Source organism: Procambarus clarkii, chromosome 10 (genome assembly GCF_040958095.1).
Source record: "Procambarus clarkii isolate CNS0578487 chromosome 10, FALCON_Pclarkii_2.0, whole genome shotgun sequence".
In the NCBI taxonomy this organism is placed as follows: domain Eukaryota; kingdom Metazoa; phylum Arthropoda; class Malacostraca; order Decapoda; family Cambaridae; genus Procambarus; species Procambarus clarkii.
The window spans coordinates 43,559,600-43,582,130 of NC_091159.1; the positions used below are offsets into that span (position 1 = coordinate 43,559,600).

Genomic DNA, 22,531 nt, shown 5'->3' on the forward strand with positions numbered 1-22,531 from the left:
GTGTATACTTGTTCAGTTTGATAACATAAATTTTCGTGTTACGTTGCTCGTTTTGGCATCAAATTGTCCGCAATAAAAAGGCACATGTTTTAAAACTAGTCTCATAATAATAGAGCAATAAATAGAATTTTAAGAAATATTTTAATTTTGGACGCTCATCATCATCAAAATTGTTTATATCTTTTCAGTGTTCTGACATAAATTTTTGTGTTAAATTTTTCATTTTGTTATCAAATTGTTCACAATCTAAAGGCACACATTTTAAAACTAGTCCCATAATAATAGCACAATAAATAGAATTTTAACAAATCTTTTAAAATTTTGACCAAAAATGTATTTATAATCTTTCAAGTGTTTTGACATCATTTTGTGTTACATCTTTCATTTTGGTATCAAATTGTGCACTCTCTAAAGGCGCTCATTTTGAAACTATCCCCAAGTCGATCGGATAAAAAATGAATTTTATACAACTATTTTTTGTATTGGATGCAAGCACAGTCCACGGCTAGGACTTGAGAGAAAAAAAGTGGACGCGAGGCGGTGTCCAAAGTGGGCGATAGTGTTTAATGACTACTGCCATAATATCTTGCTGTGATAATTTTTGTCTTTTCATAAAATACATATTTATTATGAGTTAGACACAGAGCATACAGTATATAGCTAGCAAGAGGGACTCGCCATAAGAAATATTCCTGGTCCCAGTTGTGTAGTTGAGAAAATGTGGCTTATGTATGGTTTACATAAAGTTATAAGTGCTCCAGGGGTGTTATGGTTTGAAGGGGTGGTCTTAGGAAGATCGGCGTTTGTAAACATTTTGTTGAATTGCAACGTAACCGCCAAGAACACGGTAAAGAAAAGTTTCATAAGTTTCATTAATTCAGACCCTGATATTCACCCAAATTCTGAATAGGTCCATTGCAAATTATTAATAAATTTAAAGATTTTCATATACCCAGTAAGTATTTTTTGTGGAGATAATATTCATTCATATTTCAATCCAGCAGTTTCTTGTGAAAAAACAATACTGTAATGCCATATTTAAATTATTTTTAGTTCATTATTATACTTTTATATTTATAATTACTGTATTTGTAATACTGTACTATCAAGCTGTGGAACAGTAATAAAATTTTGCACGTTTTATTTCTTCACTTGTCAATCGTCTTAAGTTTCTAAGGCTTGAACATTTCTGGATATTAATGACATTACTGAGAAAATCCATAGGAGCCATGATAAGGATTTGAACCTATGGGGTGGGTGTTCCGACTCACACCCCCTAGTCAACTAGAACATGACATGGTAAAAGGATTGCAACCTGGAGTTCTACTGAACTCAAGGGTTTCCTGAGGCTTCCACTGAAGCCAGACCAGGATTTTCACAAAGTTCCCCCCCCCCCCCTCCCCATGCACTCTGGCTGTCATCCAGGAATGCTCTACCTCTGATGCTCCTCTTTCAATACACAAAGTAATCTCACTAGCGTGATGTATCTGAGAAAATCCGTAGGAGTTGGATCGCTGGATTTTCGCATTGATGCATCACTTTAGAGTGATGCATCAATGATGATGTGATGCTTTCACTCTGTGAAAAATAAGAAAAATAATCTTTCCTGCTTCTACTACACAGACGCCGTCTTGTTGAATCGGCTCTAATACACAACATACCCAACATGAACTTGAGTCCTGACTTTGTTGCTGTTGGCTCTTCCTTTTCACAGTGTATACTCAAATGCTCTAAACTTTCCATCAAACATGATCTAACATAAGCTTACCCTTCCATTTATCTTTTTCTCTTTCCTTCTTTCATTTTCTTTCCCTTGTTTTCTCTTATGATCCCTTACTTATTCCTATTACTATCCCCTTCTTATTCCAATTACTTTCCCCTTCTTATTGGGTGGTTATAAATAGGAGCTGCCTTGTATTGGCCAATAGACCTTCTGCAGTTACCTTTGTTCTTGTGTTTTTATTTCTATTACTATCCCCTTTGTTACACCTTACCTTTCGTACCTTTTGCCTTGCTTTTCTTCCTCTTAAGATTTTCTTCTCCTCACCTCTCTCTTACCTATTTATTGTCCTTCGCCTCTTTCCCTCATCACAATCGACTTGAAAATGGTCCAGGACGGACCGAAACGTTGTCGTCCCTTCACTTTCTGGTGTGTTGTTTGGTCAACATTACTTTGTATATTGTTATTATTTGTACTGTATTTCATTATAACAAGATATTGTTAAATATGCTGTTGTATAGCAAAATGTGGCTTACTGGGTAATAATAATAGCTCTGCATGTGTGAAATATGCACTGTGATATGTCTATGACTTGCACTGTGACATGCCCCTTGACTTGCACTGTGACATGCCCCTTAACTTGCACTGTGACATGCCCAGTGAAATTACAAATGTACGTTGATAATTTCAGCACTGTACCTGCACAGACCAATACTCCTATGTTTTTTGCTAAAGTTACTGATTTTACAATGTAATCAATAAATTTGCTTCCCATCAGAATTTGTAATTAACACATACCTAAATAAAAGTAATGTGATAGATATTTGTGAGCACACAGCATAGTAAGTTTGGTTATGAATACACTCATCATTTTCACTGACTTGAATAGTTAAGTTTGTCCAGCAGCAGCACACTAAGGATTAAGGAGGTTAGTGTACTCTTGGCCCACCCCCATATTTTCTTGCATGTTCTCCACACAAGCTTCATTCATCATAAAGTGCCTAATGAATTTAAATTTACATTCTAAAAAGTCGTATTGGAATTACTGTAGCTTGTGGATTTTTTTTTTTTTTTTATTTGGTCTGGGATTGCTTCTTCAAGTCCTTGTTTCTGGGTGTAGCCCCTTGTGATTCCCTGAAGCTCTGATGGTGAGACATACTACTAGATCCCATCAGTTGCAGAGTTCTATTGGCCTACCTGAGACCACAAGCCAGAACCTAGCTCCTCTTACAGAGGCACAAAGACTGGTGGCACCTGGGTAAAATTTCTATAAAATTTATACATGTCTGCCACCACCAGGGATTCACCCAGGAAGTCAGCAAAACAAAACAAACCAACTGCTGGCTTCAAACAAGACTGCAGCCTCAAGAACCACCAAAGAACTTCCCCAAGCTATGCCAACAAACGATCGAAAATCATGAAATTAGTGCCAACTCATTCACCCCACCTCCCATACGCCTTTGCAATGTGCCTTTCTCTTTTTCCCTGTCAGGCAGCTGCTCCACACTGTTCTATTCTGGGGGTAGCCACCTTCAGGCTACCTGAAGCTATTACACTGATACAGTTCCATACTATTAGGTTCCATCAGTTGCAGAGTTCTTATTGGCCTACCAGGGACCATGAGCCCAAACCTGGTCTCCTCAGAGAGGCGCAGGGAGTGGTTATCTTGAGATGATTTCAGGACTTTTTTAGTGTCCCTACGGCCCGGTCCTCGACCAGGCCTCCACCCACAGGAAGCAGCCTGTGACAGCTGACTAACACCCAGGTACCTATTTTACTGCTAGGTAACAGGGGCATAGGGTGAAAGAAACTCTGCCCATTGTTTCTCGCCGGCGCCCGGGATCAAATCCGGGACCACAGGATCACAAGTCCAGCGTGCTGTCCGCTCAGCCGACCGGCTCCCCTTGTGGTGGCCCTATGAAAACATTACATTTCCAGTTATTCATGTCTGCTACCACCAGGGAAGCACCCAAAATGTCAACAAAACAAAAGAGACCACTGCATAGTTAGAAACGAGACCACAACCTCAAAACTGCCAAAAGAACTCCACCAACAACATAAACCATTGAAAATTTGTGAAACCTGCACATGCTAGAACACGCCACCTTCCTTATTAAGGTTCTGTCTGCATTAGGGGTGAGGAGGGAGGCAGGGCAGGCCAGCTGGCTCCCTCCACTGCCAATTCCTAAGCTGATGCAGTACAGTGCTTGCACCCTCTCGGTTTGCTCTGGCTCCAGTCTCCTGTTTTAGCCAAGTGGTCTTTCCTTTAGGTTGCTCTTTAACACTGTTGTGTAGTGTGAGCCAGGAGTTCAAGAGTGTTTGGAGCTGCATGTGCTTAAGGTTATCATCCCTGTGCACTTCTTAAGTGCTGCCCTTGTATGGTCAGGTTTCTCTTCCCTAGCGTGTTCGAAACACACTCTTTCGAGGGTCTCCTTGCTTGGAGTTGCCCTCACCCATTCTGTTAAACTGGTGGTCTGTGATTGCCTGTCTTTCCTCAGATTAGGAGTGTTTTCTGCTGGTGGGGCACACTGTGGTTCTCCTAACTTAATCAGTATACTGTGGTAGGTCTCCAATTATTATCTGGATGGTGCTACGTTTTCCCTAGTTGCTCATTCTCAGCGGTTTGGTCCTTGGGGCTCTGGGTTTTTCACTCTTCTCCCTTTTGGGGATTTCATATTTGTTTACCCTTGTGTTTTGGGGTATAGCCATTAGACTTTATTAGGTTAACCTAGCTTACACTTAGGGTTCTCAGTTTTGCAGCATTCTGTTATTTTCCTGGTTGGATGTCTTGGATTTGCTCTGCTTGGTGTTTAGGGTCTTGGATTTAAGGTGTTGGTTACTTCAGCTGTGGTTCCACCTCCTTTTCTCCTTTTCCTTCCCCCAGTGTGTGGTTCACCTCCTCCCCCCACCTCCCCCGCCTCTACTTTCAGTTCTGAAACGTCTGAGGGTTTTGAGATCGAAGCAGGATTCAGCTCAGGATGTTATCTTCAGATGATTTCGGGGCTTAGCATCCCCGTGGCCCGGTCCTCGACGACCAGGCCTCTTTTTTGTTACCCTTGGGAAGCTGTCTATTTACCTAGCAGTAAATAGGTACCTGGGAGATACCTATTTACCTCTAGGTAACAGGGGGCATCAGGGTGAAAGGAACTCTGCCAATTTGTTTCCGCCTCCACCAGGGATCGAACCCAGGACCTCAGATCTATGAATTTGAAATGCTGTTCACTCAGCTGTCAGGCCCCCTTGGGCCTGGGTATGTGGCTTGGGCTGTTATGGGTTTGCCTTCTTCCAGCTTGGGTGTGGAAACAGTTGAATCTCACGCTCACACTGTGGCTTCTGGGTCTTTTCGGCAAGCATCTTCTTTTGAAGCCTCTCCCTTCGTTTTCATGTGCCTTCGGGCTCATTGGTTTCATCCTTCCAGAGGTTTCTTTACTCCCAAGTTCCCCGGAAGGGACTTGGGTTGCCTTTCATGCATATCCACTGCGCAACCTAGTTTCTACCTGTGTTATGAACCCAGCTTCTTTCGGGTTTGGTTCTTCCTCCCCTTCTTGGGTGCGTTAAGAGTTTCAAGAGTCGTCCTGACCACCAAACTGTCCTTTGTTAACCTTTTGACTTTTGGGAAGTGTCTTCTGTGTTGCAGGTTTTTGGGGGTTCTTTTCAGAACCCTCCTTGTGTGCCTTTTTGCTCCTACCTTTCCCTGTGCTTTGGGTCTTGTGCAGCTAGCTGCATGCTTCAGTTCTCCCTCCTGTCGGCTGCTTTGGTTGCTGACGCTCTCCATGCCCACTCACGCTTGGCTTGTGTTGTGTTTCTTGAGCACAACAGAAGCTATCTAGAACTTCATTCTGCTTGGTTCTTGGATGACGTTGTCATGCTCCTCTTGCAGGTGTTATTGATCTCTTCTGCTTCTGTGTCAATTGCCCTCCTTAACTCTTAGACTGTTATACATATATGATTTGACAAAATCTTAGACTCATACATATATGATTTGACAAAAAATAATTTAACATAAGTTTTTAAAACTTGCACAAACACGTTCCAATTTTTTTAGCATTATCAACTAGGCAAATGCTCCAACTTTGTCTAAATGATTACAGCATAACTTGAAAAACAAGATAATCAAAATTAATTTTAAAATTGAGTATTGAACACTTCAGATTTTCAATTCAGAATAAAAAAATATGAACTTCATGTATCATTAATTGTTCATTTAATGTCATTATTCTCTCAGAATAGCATATGATCTTCATTTTCATCAAATTAGAATATAGGTTTTCAGTATAATTTACTGTAAAAAAAATCGTCAATTGGGCATTTGAAATATGCGGCAAATTTAGACCAAAAAAAAATGATCTCCAAATGTCTAAAGTTTATGAAAAATCCATTCTGATAGGATTGTAGAACAGACAGCTGAGCACACCATGTCAAAATAGTGAGAATTGGTTAATAACTGGAATTTTAGAAGCCATTCAAAGTGTAAACTCTGGTTTCCGAGATAATTGAAGTTATCAACAATGAATAAAGGTAGTTTTAATTCGTTAATTTAATTGTATGTTTTAATAAATATTATTTGGCATTAGTACCCAAATATGTGAAAGTTGTAGGTCAATATCTGTTGAAGTAAAAAAAAAAATAACCCCCAAAAAACACAAAATATAAGGATAATTATAATAATTATAATGATTTAGGGGATATATTTAGGGTATACTTTATATAAGTTAAAATAGCCCTAATATGGTCCCTAATCATCAAAACAACCTAAAGAGACAAAGAAAATAGTTTGAAATCAGAGAAAAAATCAGCCCCCATAAAATTAAGTGTCCCAAGTTTTGCGAGTTGACTGATTTATTTGTTGACCAATTTCATTCTATCTTCAAATAGTTATGAAAACATATGCATTCTCCAGTATGTAAAGGTTACAACAAAATCAGATAATAAACAATTGAGGAAAAAAACTAAGATCTTAAAAAAAATATTTTTGGGACATTGATGAGAGTAACATATATTAACATTGGACAATGTATTTATATGATATATAATAAAATAGATCATATTAACAGTTATTCATTATTAAGTATTTGTTATTATGTATTACTCAGCAATGATATAAAGGCACCAACTGTATATCCACTTTGTGGACACTTCTTACTACTATTTTTCTTTTTTGAGCGTCGGACAGGTGCTTGCATCTCTTTATTACTGCATAATCCTTCAGTTCCAGTTATTAGGAGCTGTTCTCCTTATCAAAAAAACATTCTTATTTTTCAAAAATTTGTCTAAAATCAATTTCTGAAGTATTTTGATGAAAGTTTCACGACGCTGAAGCCAATAGGTTGGAGATTTGTTTAACATTTTTAAGTTATCTTTACATAATTTGAATATTTTTCACTACTATGCCCCCTATATTTGCGGTAATATGCGTGGTCTAAGGGTTAAGCTGATCCTGAGGGAGATGGTTTTCATGTTTTCACCTCCCATCTCATGTGTTGGCATGCCGTGCTGGCCCAGTCTTTGGACTCTGCCTGGGCCCTGGCTCTCACTTCTACTTCACCTTTTTGTTCTCAGTTTTGTTGGGTGCGACCGTTGGTTGTCGCCCTGGGGCTGCCATGTGTGTTTGTGAGGGTCGGTCTCACCTTTCATGGAATTTTGGTCAGGCCACGGCATTGTCTGCTGTTGGTCAAGGTGTATCCTCTTTGGTACCCACAGCTGGGTTGGATGAGCATCCTTGAGCCTCGTCCTCTTTATCTGGTCAGCACAGTGATTGCTCTCGTGGTTTGCACCGGCCCTTTCGCAATTTGCCTCTTTGACAGGGCAGTGGGGAAGGGGGATTTTGCTAGCTCAGTTTGCCTACTCTTCGTCCCACAATTTGAGAGCCTTCAGGTAATTTCTTGTGGCCTGCATTACAGTTGGAAGGCCCCCTGACTCCTTCGAGAGGTTCGGGGCAACCGGGACAGGGTTCACTCTCCTTGCCCTCGTTGGGTCATTTCAGGTGTGGTTTTGTGGTGGGGCAACAAGTTTTCTGCTTTCGGGTTCTCACATTAGGCTGAGCTAGGCACCTTTCATTTTTTTTTGTTTCACTCAGGTCTTGGTGGCCCATCTTCGTTTGTTAGCTGTTCAAGTGATGGCCTTCCTTGATGACTAGCTGATGTGAGATCCCAGCTAGTCCGCTTGTCTGCTAGCCAGGTATCTGGTTCTTTCCCAGTTTGCTGGGTTTGGGTTCATGGTGTACTGGAGTTCAAATCACTCCAACTTGAACCAAAAAGTGGGAAGGATGTCCTCGCAGCACTGCTGCTCAGAGAGAATTGGACAAATCTTTGTGCATTGTTTACACTGCTGCCCTGAAGATTTCCAGTGCTTTTTTTCTGGTTCCCCATCTATTTATTTTTCATTTAATTTTGTTTACAACTGGTTTTCCACATTTAACACTTAATTTTTTCAACATACTTTGCAGTCACAAAGTGTGCTTGGAGTAGTATTTTAAAATATATTTAGTAGTTTACATCTTTTTAGAGAATGTCATTCTCGCACTGTGATCATTGACTAATTCTGCACATGTGCTGTTTGGTTTACTGGCAGTAGATCTGAAAGGTAGCCTTCCTGCAAGGTCCCTTTCTTACACTTAAATCCACTCTGGGGGCAACATAGATGCCTTTGCTTTGATGCTGGGGGCATCAAAGCCCTGTTGTCTGCCATTGTGGCTTCATAGGGATGCTCACTCCTGTCCTTCAGGAGGCAGTTGCAAACTTCCGTTTGGCTCGGTTGGTTTACAAGTGAGCTATATACTGTACTGATGTAGCAAGCTATGTTTACAAGCAAGCCCATACCTTATATTCAACTTAGTTCCTTTTCCTATTGTCTCCCTCCCATTTCTCTCTTCTGTTTCCTGAAGCAGCTGTTTGTTCAGTTGTATCAGACATTGCCTTCCAGCCTCTCAGTCATCATCTTTTGCAGCAGAGGTCCTTCCCTGCTGCTTGGGGTGAACTTCTAGGGTATGGGCATCACTGTTTGGTAGGATAAGCATCCTGAAATTCCAGATTCTCAGGCCGTAGCACTTAATCTGGCATTTGCTCCTCCTAGCCAGTGCTGTGTTCATGTTTCATAAAAAGGAGTGCCTTGTTTGCGAGTTCTTGTGCTGGACCTTTTGTAGATTGCCACTTTCACGGTGCTGTTACCTTGAGTTGATTTTGGGGATCAACATCCCTGTGGCCTGGTCTCGGGGACGTTGATGAAATTATGAAAGGTTAGAGAGATGAAAGCCTGGTCTTTGACCAGGCTTTCATCTCTTTCGAACCCGGAAAGTCGGTGCCGAACCCGTTTTGCCAGTTCTTGGACCCACGATATTTGGGTCCAAGCATTTTCTGGATGGTGTTCCAGGGCCTGCAATGGTGGTGGTCCTCAATCCATCCTTTGGCATTGAAGAGTCCAGGTCCAGCAGTCCACCCTGCAACTCCTTTTATTCATTTCAAAGTAGTTAGATTCTGAGGTGGTAGAGTTAACCCCACTTGTGGTGAGTGTCCCATCTCTTTCCTGTCCCCATGTGGGACTTGCTGAATCTGCAGTACATTATCGATCTCTCGGGTTTTACTAACTTCATTCCTTGTTTGACATTTTGCATGACTACCTTCAGAGAGGTTTGCCTGGTACTACAGATGGGCACATGAATGGCGTCCTTGGACCTGAGAAATTATTATTAGCATGTAAATCTTAGTCACACCAGGTTCAGGGGACCTGGTGAACTGGTGGTAGTGGGGAGGTAATTGTGAGGCGATTGGGAAGGGTTTTGAGAGCTAGTGTTTGATAATGGAGAACATGTTCTTTTTCTCAGTTTATGTATGTATGGTAATGGTCTGGGACAGATATACACTGGGTAGAGAGCATGTTTCAATGTGGGTAGAGGTTAGACTGAACCATAGCACTGTTTTTCACGTGTTTAATGTGTGGATTTAGTATTTATTCATTATAAACTTATACTGTGTGTAAATCAGCCCATCCTCCTGTTTTGGCAGTACAGTACTTATAGTAATGATGAGGACCGCAACAAAATTAGAAAGTAGAAATTTGAACTATTGAGTTCAACAAACCAGGAAAACTATTTTTTTTTTTACTTGTGTTGCTTTGACAATCTAAACTAACCTAACCTTCCTAGGCCTTATGCATGATATCTGGGGCCTAATATAGTACATGTGTGCACTATACTAGACCCAGGAATTTTAGATAGATAGACCTATTTGTTTTTTAGCGTCAATTATTTTAAAAGAATTCCGTACTAGTCAGTATACTACTTTCTAAAAGCTAAGTACATATGAATTTGTTACTATTGATGACCATCATAATACTGTAGGTATTATCTAAACAGGAGGATGGGTTGATATAAATAAAATTGTATTGTTATATTACTGGGCAATTTTAGTAGAAAAGTGGTATATTTATGTAGTTTAGTTGTAACATGGCAAATATGTAATAGTAACAGGTTTATTGCTATATTTACTCTTGCTCCTTTATATTGTTTAATGAGACAAACTTTTAAGTGTATATGCAAATATTTACAGTTAATACATGAATTGCAGATCATGCCCATGCCTCAAGACATTCCAGACCACAAAGATGAGGCTCCTCAGAAAAAAGCAGCAAATGACTTGTCACAGTGTCAACGATTCTAATGACTGAGATGACGGCATCTTTATCATTCAGCCCCACCTACTGAAGGCATCTTTATCTTTCAGCCCCCATGTACTGAAGATGAAAACTTAGTTACTTAGTTATCAAATGAAAAAAAAATAGAGGCAAATAAAACAATAATGAGGTACTGTTTCAAGTTGTGAAGAGGGAAAGCTATGTTTTTTTTTTTTTATGGAACTGGGTTTAAGTTATTATTTTTAAAGATAAATATGAAGGCTCTTCACAAATTATATGAGACAAAGAGCCTAATAAAGATGCAATTAAAATATTGTCATCTCTCTTAACAAACTTGTTCTAGTTTCCATTCTGTTTAGCAATAGATCATTCAAACATAAAAATCAAATTTTAACAAAGTGAACATAGACTTTCCCTAGTGGTAGAATTATAATAAATAAGAACACTTTCATTGTATATGCATATCATGGTTGATAAGAATTAATGCACAGTTTGTTATACTTCTTACAAACTTGGGAGAGTACAGCCATGATAATGGAGTACGAGAAGACCGATCAGTGGCGATGCCCAGCCACAGTTAAGGCGATGCATTGCATGGCTCAACAGCAGCTTTAAAAAGTTTGGATCTATATCTGCAACCAAAACCTTTAACCCTTCATATGATCATGACAATCAGGGACATTCACACCATTTATGATCACACCTGCTCAAGACATTGAGGGATCTTTTAATGTACTGCATGAAATTTAAAACTCCTGTGAGCACACAGGGCTCGAGCCCCCAGTAAATGGGTACCATCTTGGGGAAAAAAAATCATGGAGACTCATCTTGGATGTTAGGGAGCCGAGTGTTGAGAGTGCAACCATGAGTAGGACATGCAGCAGTAGCTCACATCACTTCAGCTCATGTCCACACCATCACTTAAAAATTATAATAAATAAATAACTATGATTAATGATAGTGTCATAGAAAATCCTGACTGGTTACCTTGAGGTGATTTCAGGGCTTAGCATTCCCACGGCCGAGTCCTCGACCAGGTTCCCCCTCCTCATTGCTAGCCTGGTCAACCAGTCTATGTACATGGTTCAGATATCAGTAAATACAATGCTGGTTATGATGTTCACAGCATGGGGCAGACAGCACATAGCCACAGCTTGGTGTGTGTATGTATCATGGAACTGGACCCCCCTTGTTCTTTTAGAAAATGAATTTTGTAAAATGATTCAGATTCAGGATTTTGATAATAGGAGTGTTATGGATAGTTAGCGGTATGTGCAGTATATCGGGAGGCACTGCATTATTAGGTGGTGTCAGTAACTGACTTGCGTGCGGTGCCATGCTTTGTTTAGATTTCAAAGCACAATTACATCAAATAAATAAACCACCTCCACCAGAACTGCTTAGTGGTATGTAATGGTGCATAAAAATGTAGTTATAAATTATGTGTATACAGTGTTCAAAAAGTGCAAAAAAGTATGTTTTTACTGTTCAAAAAATATATTGTGCACATATTACTGTAGTGACAAAAATACTGTATATTTGTGCATACCTATGTTTTGCACATTCTGTGATATAAATAACATTATTGAAATCCCAATGCCTCATTACAGTTGAAAACATAGTAAAAGCATTAAAAATACTAAAAATATATATATAATTTATTCAATGTGTACAGTTACAACTTTATGCAAACTATGTGGGTTTAGGATGAACTGTGATCACTGGTTCATTATTACTATACCCACTAGAACTGCTTAATGGTTCATAATGGTGTATAAAATATAGATAGTTACATGGATACACAAGTTACATATAATAACACGAAAAACATTGTGTTTGGGGTTATATGTATTATATGAAACGTTATCGAAGAATATAAAATGGTGCGCATACTAGTGACATGAATATATTTGAGCATACGAATGTTCCACACATTTTATTATATAAATTTCTCGAATTTCTATTCAATTTCTATTGAATAATTTTACTGCAAAAAAAAAAAAGTGAAAAAGACACACCAGTGACAATGAAATAAATATGTAAAAATTATTTTTGTGGTAACTCCTGCCCCCATGCCTGGCCCAGGGTAACCTCCATTGGACAATTGCTCCATGAACACGTGAACTGTGACATCATCATGATTCCTTACTCCTGGAGGCTAAAGTAAGTCACATAAATTTTGTTAATGTTTCCATGGTCAGAGAATTCATTTTAACAATTCTGTACAGACAACTACGTCCTTTCCAGACACCTCTTATCTTGATATGCCTGTTACTCATTTTAGGTTTGTCCAAATATAATTGTGCAATAAACTAGTGAGACGAGCAGTCGGTCCAAATAAAAAATGTGTGATTTAGTGGAGTGTGGGAGTGGTACAAGTACTCTACATCTGAGGGTACCTCATCAGTCTTGTCCGACTCTCAGGCTGGACAGGCTGCACAGACTGCCAGAGACAATGTTGGACAAGCAGATGATGATTACATGTCTCATTCCTGTTCAACCCTTCCCCCTTCCACAGCTCGCTCCATATGACTGTTAACACCTGCTGTAGGATGATGTAACATCATATGCCTTAAGTTGTCATACCCCCATATTTTCTTGTAAATATATAAATGAATAAATAACCAAACAAATATAAAGTTTGTTTTGTTATTTACAATTTGTTACGTTAGCAAGCATGTTCCGCACCACCTCAAACCCTCCTACCATTAACCACCCCTCCCCGATCCCTCCCCAACTAGGGTTACTGTAAACCTGTGGGCTCGTACCAGTTGTGTCCATCTGTAGTTTACCGAAGATGTGTAAGATCCACCACTCTCACAGCGACACCACTCACACACTTTTTACCCAGTGGCTCTTTTTGGTTGCTTTAACATCAAATGTCATCAGTGGATGATGTAAGATTGACGTTAAAGCAACCAAAAATGTCCACTGTACATGCCTATGTACAACACCCATACATGTTGGCACCTGTATGCAGGCACTCGTATGCAGGCACTCAAATGGCAATACCCACACACACATGGTAATACCCATACCTATATGACATTACCCACACAGCAATACCTACTCCCACATGGCAATACCCACACCCACATGACAATACCCACACCTGCATGCCAGTACCTATAGCCTTGTGCAAATACCCACACCCATATACTAATATCTACATCCACATTCAAAGACCTCCCTCCCACTCGAAACACCCTGCATCCACACCTGATTCTCCCAACACCCACAGTCACTGCCCACACCCACACCTACTCCCAACACCCCCACACAAATTTTCAGAGCTTCTCATAATCATGAGTATAACATAAAATAATGGAGGATTTCCCCGTCAATTTGTCAAGTATCCCATATATTTTCTGGACAACTAACTGCTTATCCCAACACAACCAGTTACTTGTCCTGTCTTGGTCCCAAGGCATCCTGAAAGCATGTGGTTATGTATATTAGAGAGAAAATCAATTTTGGAATTTTTTATTGTGGCCTGGTCAGAGACCAGGCTGTTGGGACCTTGATCTCCGGAATCAATGCAAGGTAACCACACCAGGGTATTGTCTCATAAAGATGGGCACAGTCGAAGGGTTAAAGTTAAAATTTTGATGACCTATAAACACACTTGTAAACACTGAGCAGTGAATTTGTGTGTGTGTGTGTGTAATTAGTGTAAATGAAATATACTTGAAGGTTAAAAAAAGATTCTGAGTTAGAAACAAAGTAAATTTTGACCTTAAATCATATGCCTGATTTGATCTGACCTGATCTAATGTAATGTAATATCATCTGATCTATCATCTGACCTAACCTGACTGGTGAAGAAAGTGTGTTCAAGATAATTTGAGAAGAGGAAAGCTAGGAGGAAGGTGGGTTAACATGGTGAGTGTGGATAACTCTCGAGACATGGTAAGGAACAAGGCTGGGTGGAAGTGGCTTGTATAAACGGAGTGAATATATTTGTATATAAACTACATGACAATTCATGAGGAGCACTTATTAACTCTTGGGTGGGTCACAATTCTTGGCTCTAGGCCACCACACTGCACAATTCTTAAAATGTTTGACAAATAAGATAAGCTAGTGCTTTGTCAATGAGTTTAAAATATTAAAAAAAAAAAAGTCTATGCTGGATTTCAAATTAATTCAATTCTGCTAATGGTGTATTGGTCCATAAAATATGGATGAAGTTACCTTTAATTTTGCATTTCATTTCTTGCAAGATTGAAGAAAAACATAATAAATGTGAAGAAATTATTAAAAAAATTCAAACATATTTTGAATAAATATTTTTTGAGTGCCACATGCTCCAAAATTCTTCTAATTATTTAAATGTATTTTATATATACATGTAATAGGTTTTTATCATTTAATTAGGTTATAATAACCCAAGAGATGCCACTTGTTGATAAATAAAGGGATTTATAATCAAAATCCAATTTCCTTGTGGTAAATTTCTGTAGTGCAAGTTTCACATGAAATAAGTATGATCTGTCCCAGATAAACCAAAGAACAGTATGTCATAAAGTAAGCCTTTCAGGGATTGAACTTTGCTCTTTGGTACCGCCTCTCAATCATCAATCAACTGGTGTAGAGGTTCCCGAGCCTATTGGGCACTATCATATCTCCATTTGAAACCTTATAGTCTGTCTCCACTGTTTTGTGCACGCATGTGTGCGTGTGTGTGTGTGTGTGTGTGTGTGTGTGTGTGTGTGTGTGTGTGTGTGTGTGTGTGTGTGTGTGTAATTACCTGTGTAGTTACATGAGAGCTGTGCTTGTGGTGTCACATCTTCCCGGTACTCTATCATATAATGCTTTGAAACTACTGAAGGTTTTGGCTTCCGCCACCCTCTCACTCAACTTGTTTGAAGAATCTACCACTTTGTTTGCAAAATTGAACTTTCTAATGTTTTTTCGGCAGCTTTGCTTCCTTAGTTTAAAAGTATGTTCCCCTAGTTCTTGAAATTGCAGTTTACAAAAGTTCTTCTTTGTCAGTTTGTCGATTCCTGTTAGTGATCATATCATATCTCTCTTTTTTTTCTTCTATCTTTGGCATATTGAACACCTCTCATCTCTCCTCTTAACTCTTGCTTTTTAGTTCCAAAAACCATTTAGTTACTGTACATGTCTTTGCACCATTTCCAATTGATATGCTTCTTGAGATATGGGTACCATACAACTGCTGCATATTCTAATTTTGGTCTCAAATGTTCACAATTTCTTTAATATTTCACTATCTACATGCAGGAATTAAGAGATTCGAAAGTTGAAAAGTGTAGCATTCCTCACACAATATTCTTCTTGTGATCCTCGGGTGACAGTTTTCTATCCAGAACCACCTCTAGAGCTCTTTATCAGAATTCTAAGTTTTTTCCTCATAATTTGTAGGTTGTGTGTAGTCTGTTTTCTCTTATTCCACATTCCATAACATGGCATTTATTCAGATTAAATTACATTTGCCAAGCGTTACTCTATACACTTTGTCCAGGTATTCTTGTTAGGCATAACAATCATCAAAGTTTCTTATCTTCCCTAGTAACTTGGCATTATCAGTAAACATGGTCATATAATTCTGTATACTTTCTGGTATACTGTTTATATAGACAATGAACATTACTGGTGCTAATCATGAACCCTGTGGTACTCCACTAGCAACACTTCTTCAGTCTAATATTAGCCTCTCATTACTGCCTTCATTTTTCTATAAAAATAAATTTCATCCATGTCTGAAGTGTAGTTACGGGGTGAGAGCTACAATCGTGCTGTCCCATCTTCCCAGTACTCTTGTCATATGACTCTTTGAAACTGCTGATATGTTTGCCATCCACCACATTCTCAAATAACTTGTTCCAACTGTCTACCGCTCTGTTTGCAAAAACGAGAACTTTATAATATTTTTTTTGTCAACTTTGCATCTTTAGCTTGAATTTAATCCCTCTTGTACTTGATGTTGCAGTTTCAAAAAACCCTTTTTGTCAATTTTGTTGATTCCTGTTATAGTACTATTTAGTATGTAGTGATCATATCTCCTCTTATTCTTCCTTCTTTTCCAGCTTTGATATATTTATCATACCAGTCCTCTCTTCATAGCACGCACTTGTTTGTCAGTTCCAGAAGCCATTTAGTAGCATGCTTTTGCTCCTTTTCCAGATTGTCGATGTGCTTTTCGAGGTGTGAGCACCATACAACTGCTACATATTAAAATTTTGGTATCACAAAAGTCATGAATAATTTATTTAATATTTCACTGTCCATGTATTTAAAGTAATTTTGAAATTAGAAAGCATAACAGTCACCCCACACAATGATTTTTGTGATCCTCTAGTGAGTTTACTAACTAGAACCATCTCTAGATCTTTCTTTGTCAGTTCCTTAAAGTCTTTTAGTCTTATGTTTCCACCATTTATGTCCGAAACTCCTCTGCCGCAAATCTAGAAGCATATCTGCAAGATAGCGGGTAAGTTCGTTCCCTATGTCTTGCCAGTCCTTCACCACCGTAGTACTCGTGTGGCGGACCCAGTGCAGGTTGCGAGCGAACTGGGTTCCCACTTTTCGTCTGTTAGCTCTGGTTCTCATCTTCCTCAATCTTTTCTTCTTCGTAAGTCTGTTCTTGAATCTCGTCCTTTAGATCCATCCGTACCCATCTCAGCCTTCCCTATAATGATCCCTTCTCTCTCTCTGAACTTCAGTCTGCTCTGGCCCTCTGCGGTTCTACGGCAGTGGGCTCTGATGACATTCATTATAAGATGCTTCGCCATCTCCCTCCGTATACGTCTCAGTATTTGCAGAGTCTGTATAATCGAGTCTGGGAATCGTCGTCAGTCCCTGAGGACTGGCTCGATGTTGTTGTCCTCCCTGTTCAGAAAGCAGGGTCTCTTGGGACATCCCCTCAGGACTTCCGCCCTATTGCCCTCACGAGTTTTGTCTGGAAACTCTTTGAACGTATGGTTAACGTTTGTTTGATGTGGTTCTTAGAACACTATCACCAACTCTCTCCTCAATTTATTTTTTGCAAATGCCGCAGCACAACAGATGTCCTGGTGAACTTGGAGGTCTATATTTGTACTGCTTTTGCTGCGAAGACCTCCGTTGTTGCCGTCCTTTTTGACCCAGAAAAGGCTTACAACACCGCCTAGAGATATCATATTCTGTCCCAACTTTGTTCTCTTGGCCTTCGTAATAATCTCCTTTTCTTCTTCCAAAGCTTCCTCTCTCGTCGTTCCTTTCGAGTGAGGCTTGGTGCCACTCTCTCTACCTCTTTTCGGCAATACGTGGGTGTACCCCAAGGTAGTGTTCTGAGCACTACTCTTTTTTTTGGTTACCCTCAATGGTCTTCTTTCCTCTCTTCCTTCTGCCGTCTTCTCTGCTCTCTATGTCGACGATCTTACCCTTTGTTGCCAGGGTGATGATTCGCATCTCCTGCAACGGTGGCTTAAACTCGCGATTGATACCATGTTGTCTTGGGCCACCGATCATGGCTTCAAGTTCTCTATGTCTAAGACGTGTGCTATGTCTTTTACTCGGAAGCGTGTCATTCTTCGTCCCTCTTTGTCACTTTATGGTCATCCCCTTGTGTACCGGGATTCCGTTAAGCTTTTGGGGTTAATCTTTGACACTAGATTGTCTTGGTTGGCCCATATCTCTTACCTCCGAGTTGAATGCTCTAAGGCTCTTAACGTATGGTTTTGTTCCATACTTCTTGGGGAGCGGATAGGCGCACGCTCCTCTCTTTACATTCCTCTCTCTTACTGTCAAAACTTGATTATGGTTGCCCTGCTTACTCGTCTGTATCTCCTATTCTTCACTGTCTTGATGCTTTGCACCATACAGGGTTGCACCTCAGCTCCGGTGCCTTTTGTTCGACTCCCACCCTCAGCTTGTATGTTGACATTGGCTTCCTATCTCTTCAGGACCACCGTGATCGCTTCTGTCTTTGCTATCTTGCACAATCCTTACAACATCCTTACTTTCACCTCTGTCGTGCTTCGACATTTACCCCTCCTGTAGTTCCAGTTCCTCTTCACCACCTGCCTCTTTCTGTCCGGTTATCTCGCTTACAGGATTCACTTTCGATTTGTGTTACCAATGTTTCTCCTCGTATTGTTTCATCCTTCTTCCTGTGGAGGGTCCCCTTCCTAAATTTTGTACATCCCTGACCCATATCACTAAAGCTTTTACCCCTCCTACGGTTCTGAAACGTCTTTTCCTTGAACACTTTTCTTCACTCTCTCACTCCATTTCCATCTTCACCGATGGGTCTATGTCTGCAGGCTACTCTGGTAGCCTGCAGACATGGTGTTGGCTACTCTGTTGTTTTTCCTGACCACACTTATGTGTCGCCTACCTCCGGAGACTAGCATTTTCACTGCTTTCACTTTATGCTATTCATTATCCTCTTCGTCTCTTGCTTTCTCATGGTCAATCTTCCTTTGTGGGTTGTCGTTGACTCTCGTAGTGCCCTCATGGCTCTCATGTCCTTTAATCCGGTCCATCCAGTAGTCGTCGAGATTCAACATTGGCTGTTTCTTATTTCCAGTAAATTTAAGTCAGTTGAGTTTTGCTGGATTCGCAGCCATATTGGTCTCTCTTTAAATGAGCGTGTGGACGCTGCCGCTAGGGAAGCTGTCCGCTCTTGTCCCATCTCCCGTAAAGGTATTCCTTATTCCGACTTTTACCCAGTTATTCATTCCTCCATCCTTACTCATTGGCAGACTTGTTGGTCTTCTGTTACTGGTAACAAACTGCGTACTCTTAAGAGTTGTGTGTCCTCATGGCCGTCCTCCTACCACCGTAACCGGCGATGGGAAACAGCTCTGGCGAGATTGCGTATTGGCCATCCTCACTTATCTCATGGTCACTTGGAGCGCCGCCTAGCTCCTTATTGTCCAAATTGCATTGTTCCTCTTACGGTCGTGCATATCCTTGTTGCCTTGTTGTGAATGTTCTGACTTCCGGGACGAGCGTATGTCTTGTTTCCCGACCGTCCCCTGCGGTCGCTTGTCCCTCGAAAGTATTCTTGGTGACTCAGATATTTTTATATCGTTCGCCTTATGCGTTTCTGTTCTCGTATTGGCATCCTTGGTGATATTTAGCGCCCTCTGATTATCCCGCACATTTGATGGTGCTATTTATCCTTCCCGGTTTGGTGCCTTCTTTTGATAATTACTTACTTATGGTCGTGCATATCTTTATTGAATATCCTGACTTCCAGGGCGAGCGTGTGTATTGCTTTCCAACCGTCCCTCGCAGTCGCTTGTCCCTCGATAGAATTCTTGGTAAATCTAATACTTTTGATATCGTTTGCCTTATGCGTTTCTGTTCTCGTATTGGCATCCTTGGTGATATTTAGCGCCCTGTTATTATTCCACATATTTGATGGTGCTACACATAGCCTTCCCGGTTTGGTGCCTTCTTTTGATAATTACTTACTTTAAAGCCTTTTAACACAATTTGTAGGTTATGTGTGGCCTATTCTCCTATTCCACATTATCTATTACTGATCCTGATATATTTATAGTATCTGGAACACTACTTGCGCATCTCCATCCTACACCTATACCACCTGGATAACAGTGAGATAATCCTAGAGCTTTCTGAGCTGGTGTCGTGTGTGTGTGTGTGTGTGTGTGTGTGTGTGTGTGTGTGTGTGTGTGTGTGTGTGTGTGTGTGTGTGTGTGTGTGATTACCTTAGTATAGTTACAGGATGAGAGTTACACTTGTGGTGTCCCATTTTCCCAGCACTCTTTCCTCTCTTGAAATTGAGTTTCTCAACTGTTTCAATATCCCTATTCTTTTCTAGATTATATCGCAAAGAATACTTAATTTCCAACATTATCACTCTTTCCCAAGGGAGTAAAGTACTGGATGTCAAATATCTCTTCTTTCCTGGTGAATATTAAATCTAGTTTTGATGGAACATCCCCTTCCCTCAGTCTTGTGGCCTACTTGACGTTTTGATACATAAATGTTTCCAGAATGAGGTGTGTGCTTGTGCGTGTGCGCATGCAATATTTTAATTTGGGTGTGTGTTGGTATATTTAACTATATTATATTTATGTTGTGTACATTTAAGATTTATTACAATGGATTAATTTCAAACATATCATTCAACTTTCTATCAAATTTAGATATCTATTCACTGTACTTGAAAACACCAAAGGTTTTGTATCAATTTTTCTGTGATTTTCTGTGGACTCTAGAATCAAATATCTTTATTATATATAATGAAAAGCGGGATTTATTTTTGTGACAAATAAATAATACCAAATGTATGTTGTTATTATTATAAAGTCCTCATTTAGTCGGTGATTTGTAACATACCTGGAATGTTACTGCCTGTGTACAAGTAGTCCCCCAACTCATGAAGGTCTTCTCAAAATGCAACCCATTCATAGGTTAACTTTTTGCAACTTGGAACCAAATTTTTCCAAGAAACAATGCTTCATGAGGCATGCATTCCTGGACCCTCAGGAATCACTTGTGAGATACTTATGTCAGTGTGTTCATTACTTCTGTCAGTCTAAGGTTTGAACCTTTCATGAGAGGAGCTCTTTCTGATATAATCAGCCTGTGGTTCATGCAAGTTTACTGTCAAAAATGGGGCTCGTGTTCTCTCGCATAAGTGAATTGTGTCAATAAAAACAAATTTCTGGTCTGTGGGTGCCGAGTTGCAGTTGGGTCACTGGAAGAAATAGCCTAAGGCTACCAATGACTTTTCCCCCCTCCCTTTCTGGCCCGTTGTCGTCGTCATGAGGGGGGCCTGGTGGGCGGCTGCGGGAGTGTGATGCTCCATGGGACAGTCCTCTGTTCTTTTGAAGCCTTATGCTCCTGCTGCTATCTTCACCAATTTTGCTGGATGTCTTTTCCTTTTCCTTATGTTTCATTTTTCTCCCCCCCCTCCCTCTTCTCCTTTCTAATTGTTATTTCCCGCTGACCTTTTACCCGTCTTGATTCTTCTTCTAGACATCTTCTGTGTTGACTCCCGGGTGTTTGGGAAGGCGCACATTCTCACCCGTAGACCTGTGCTACCCAACGTCGCAAGCGAGGGGACGCTTTTATTTTCAATCCTCCTCGTCATTGAACCCGATCTCAACGAACTGACGGTTCTTAAGGTGGTGTTTGTGGGGCGTATACTCACGACGCACCCCTAGGGGCCCCGACATGATCGGCGATAGCATCTTGTTGGGTGTCCTGCCTCTAATTGTGGCTCCATGATGGGTATGGGGGCACATTCGTGAATGAATGTCTTGACTCGTTTCATGTCAAATTCCGTTACTCTTATCCCTTCTCAGGCTTGTGGGGTGGGCGACCAAGCCCCCGAGTCGGACCGTGTTGGAAGACCGGACTCTGTAGCCCCTGTTGCTTTGGGTCCTGATCTTGCTCCTCCTTTGACCCTCCTGACTACTCCCCTCTCCTCCCCTCCATCTGTGGTTGGGTCGAGCCACAAGCCCCCAGTGGTGACCACCTAGTCCTCTGGCAGGGCTCAGTCTCTCATTGTGACTACTGTGCCTTTTAATCCCTCTCTGGGAGTTCTCAGCACTGTCCATGCCACGGCTGCATTCACACGATCCCTTCCAGTACTGATGCGTACTAAGCCTTGTTTGGTCCTGCCTCATGGGCCAAATACTTTGATCTACTCCCTCAGGATTCTACTACACCTGACTATTTCTCCCTCCATAGGTACCTTGTTGATTCAGTAGATGCCTCTGTTACTTTTAACCCCACCCGTCTCGGTACATGTGTCGTTGTTGCTCCTTCTCAGGATGCAACCGCACGCTTGGCTGCCTTATCCTGCCTTGGCGAGACCCCCTGTTCGGGTCTCCAAGAACACTCGGTTGAATGCCAGTGTTGGCACTGTTCTCCTCCTGCCCCATGTTGCCATTGGTGTTCGGAATCTAAAGGACTGCCACAAAGATATTCGGCATATCCTCGAAGCCCAGGGCCATTCTGTCCTCCAGGAGAGACGTTTACTTGTCCCCCTCGTGGTCGTCGCCGTCAGCCCCTTCGGGTTGTGAAGATTATCTTTGATGGTAGGACCCTTCCGACCCTTCTTGATGGTGACAGGTGCTTCATCCAGGAGTACATTCCCTCTCCTCGGCTCTGTGATAAGTGCTGGAGGTTCGGGCATGGTGCTTTCCGATGTTCCGGTACTGTCTCTCTGTCCCTTGTGTGGAGACGAAGGTC

At 40.8% G+C, this 22,531-nt stretch overlaps 1 protein-coding gene across 4 annotated transcripts in view; it reads left to right on the forward strand.

Annotated features, from left to right (window-relative positions):
* Positions 1 to 20,617, forward strand: part of LOC123744854 (protein FAM177A1) — a 57,858-nt gene extending 37,241 nt beyond the window's left edge. For all 4 annotated transcript variants that reach the window (XM_069321954.1, XM_069321953.1, XM_045725065.2 and 1 more), the window contains one exon: positions 10,282 to 20,617. In XM_069321954.1, coding sequence (XP_069178055.1) covers positions 10,282 to 10,381 — 100 coding nt within the window. In that variant the 3' untranslated portion in view covers positions 10,382 to 20,617. The remainder of the gene's footprint in view (positions 1 to 10,281) is intronic.
* Positions 20,618 to 22,531: the final 1,914 nt, after the last annotated feature.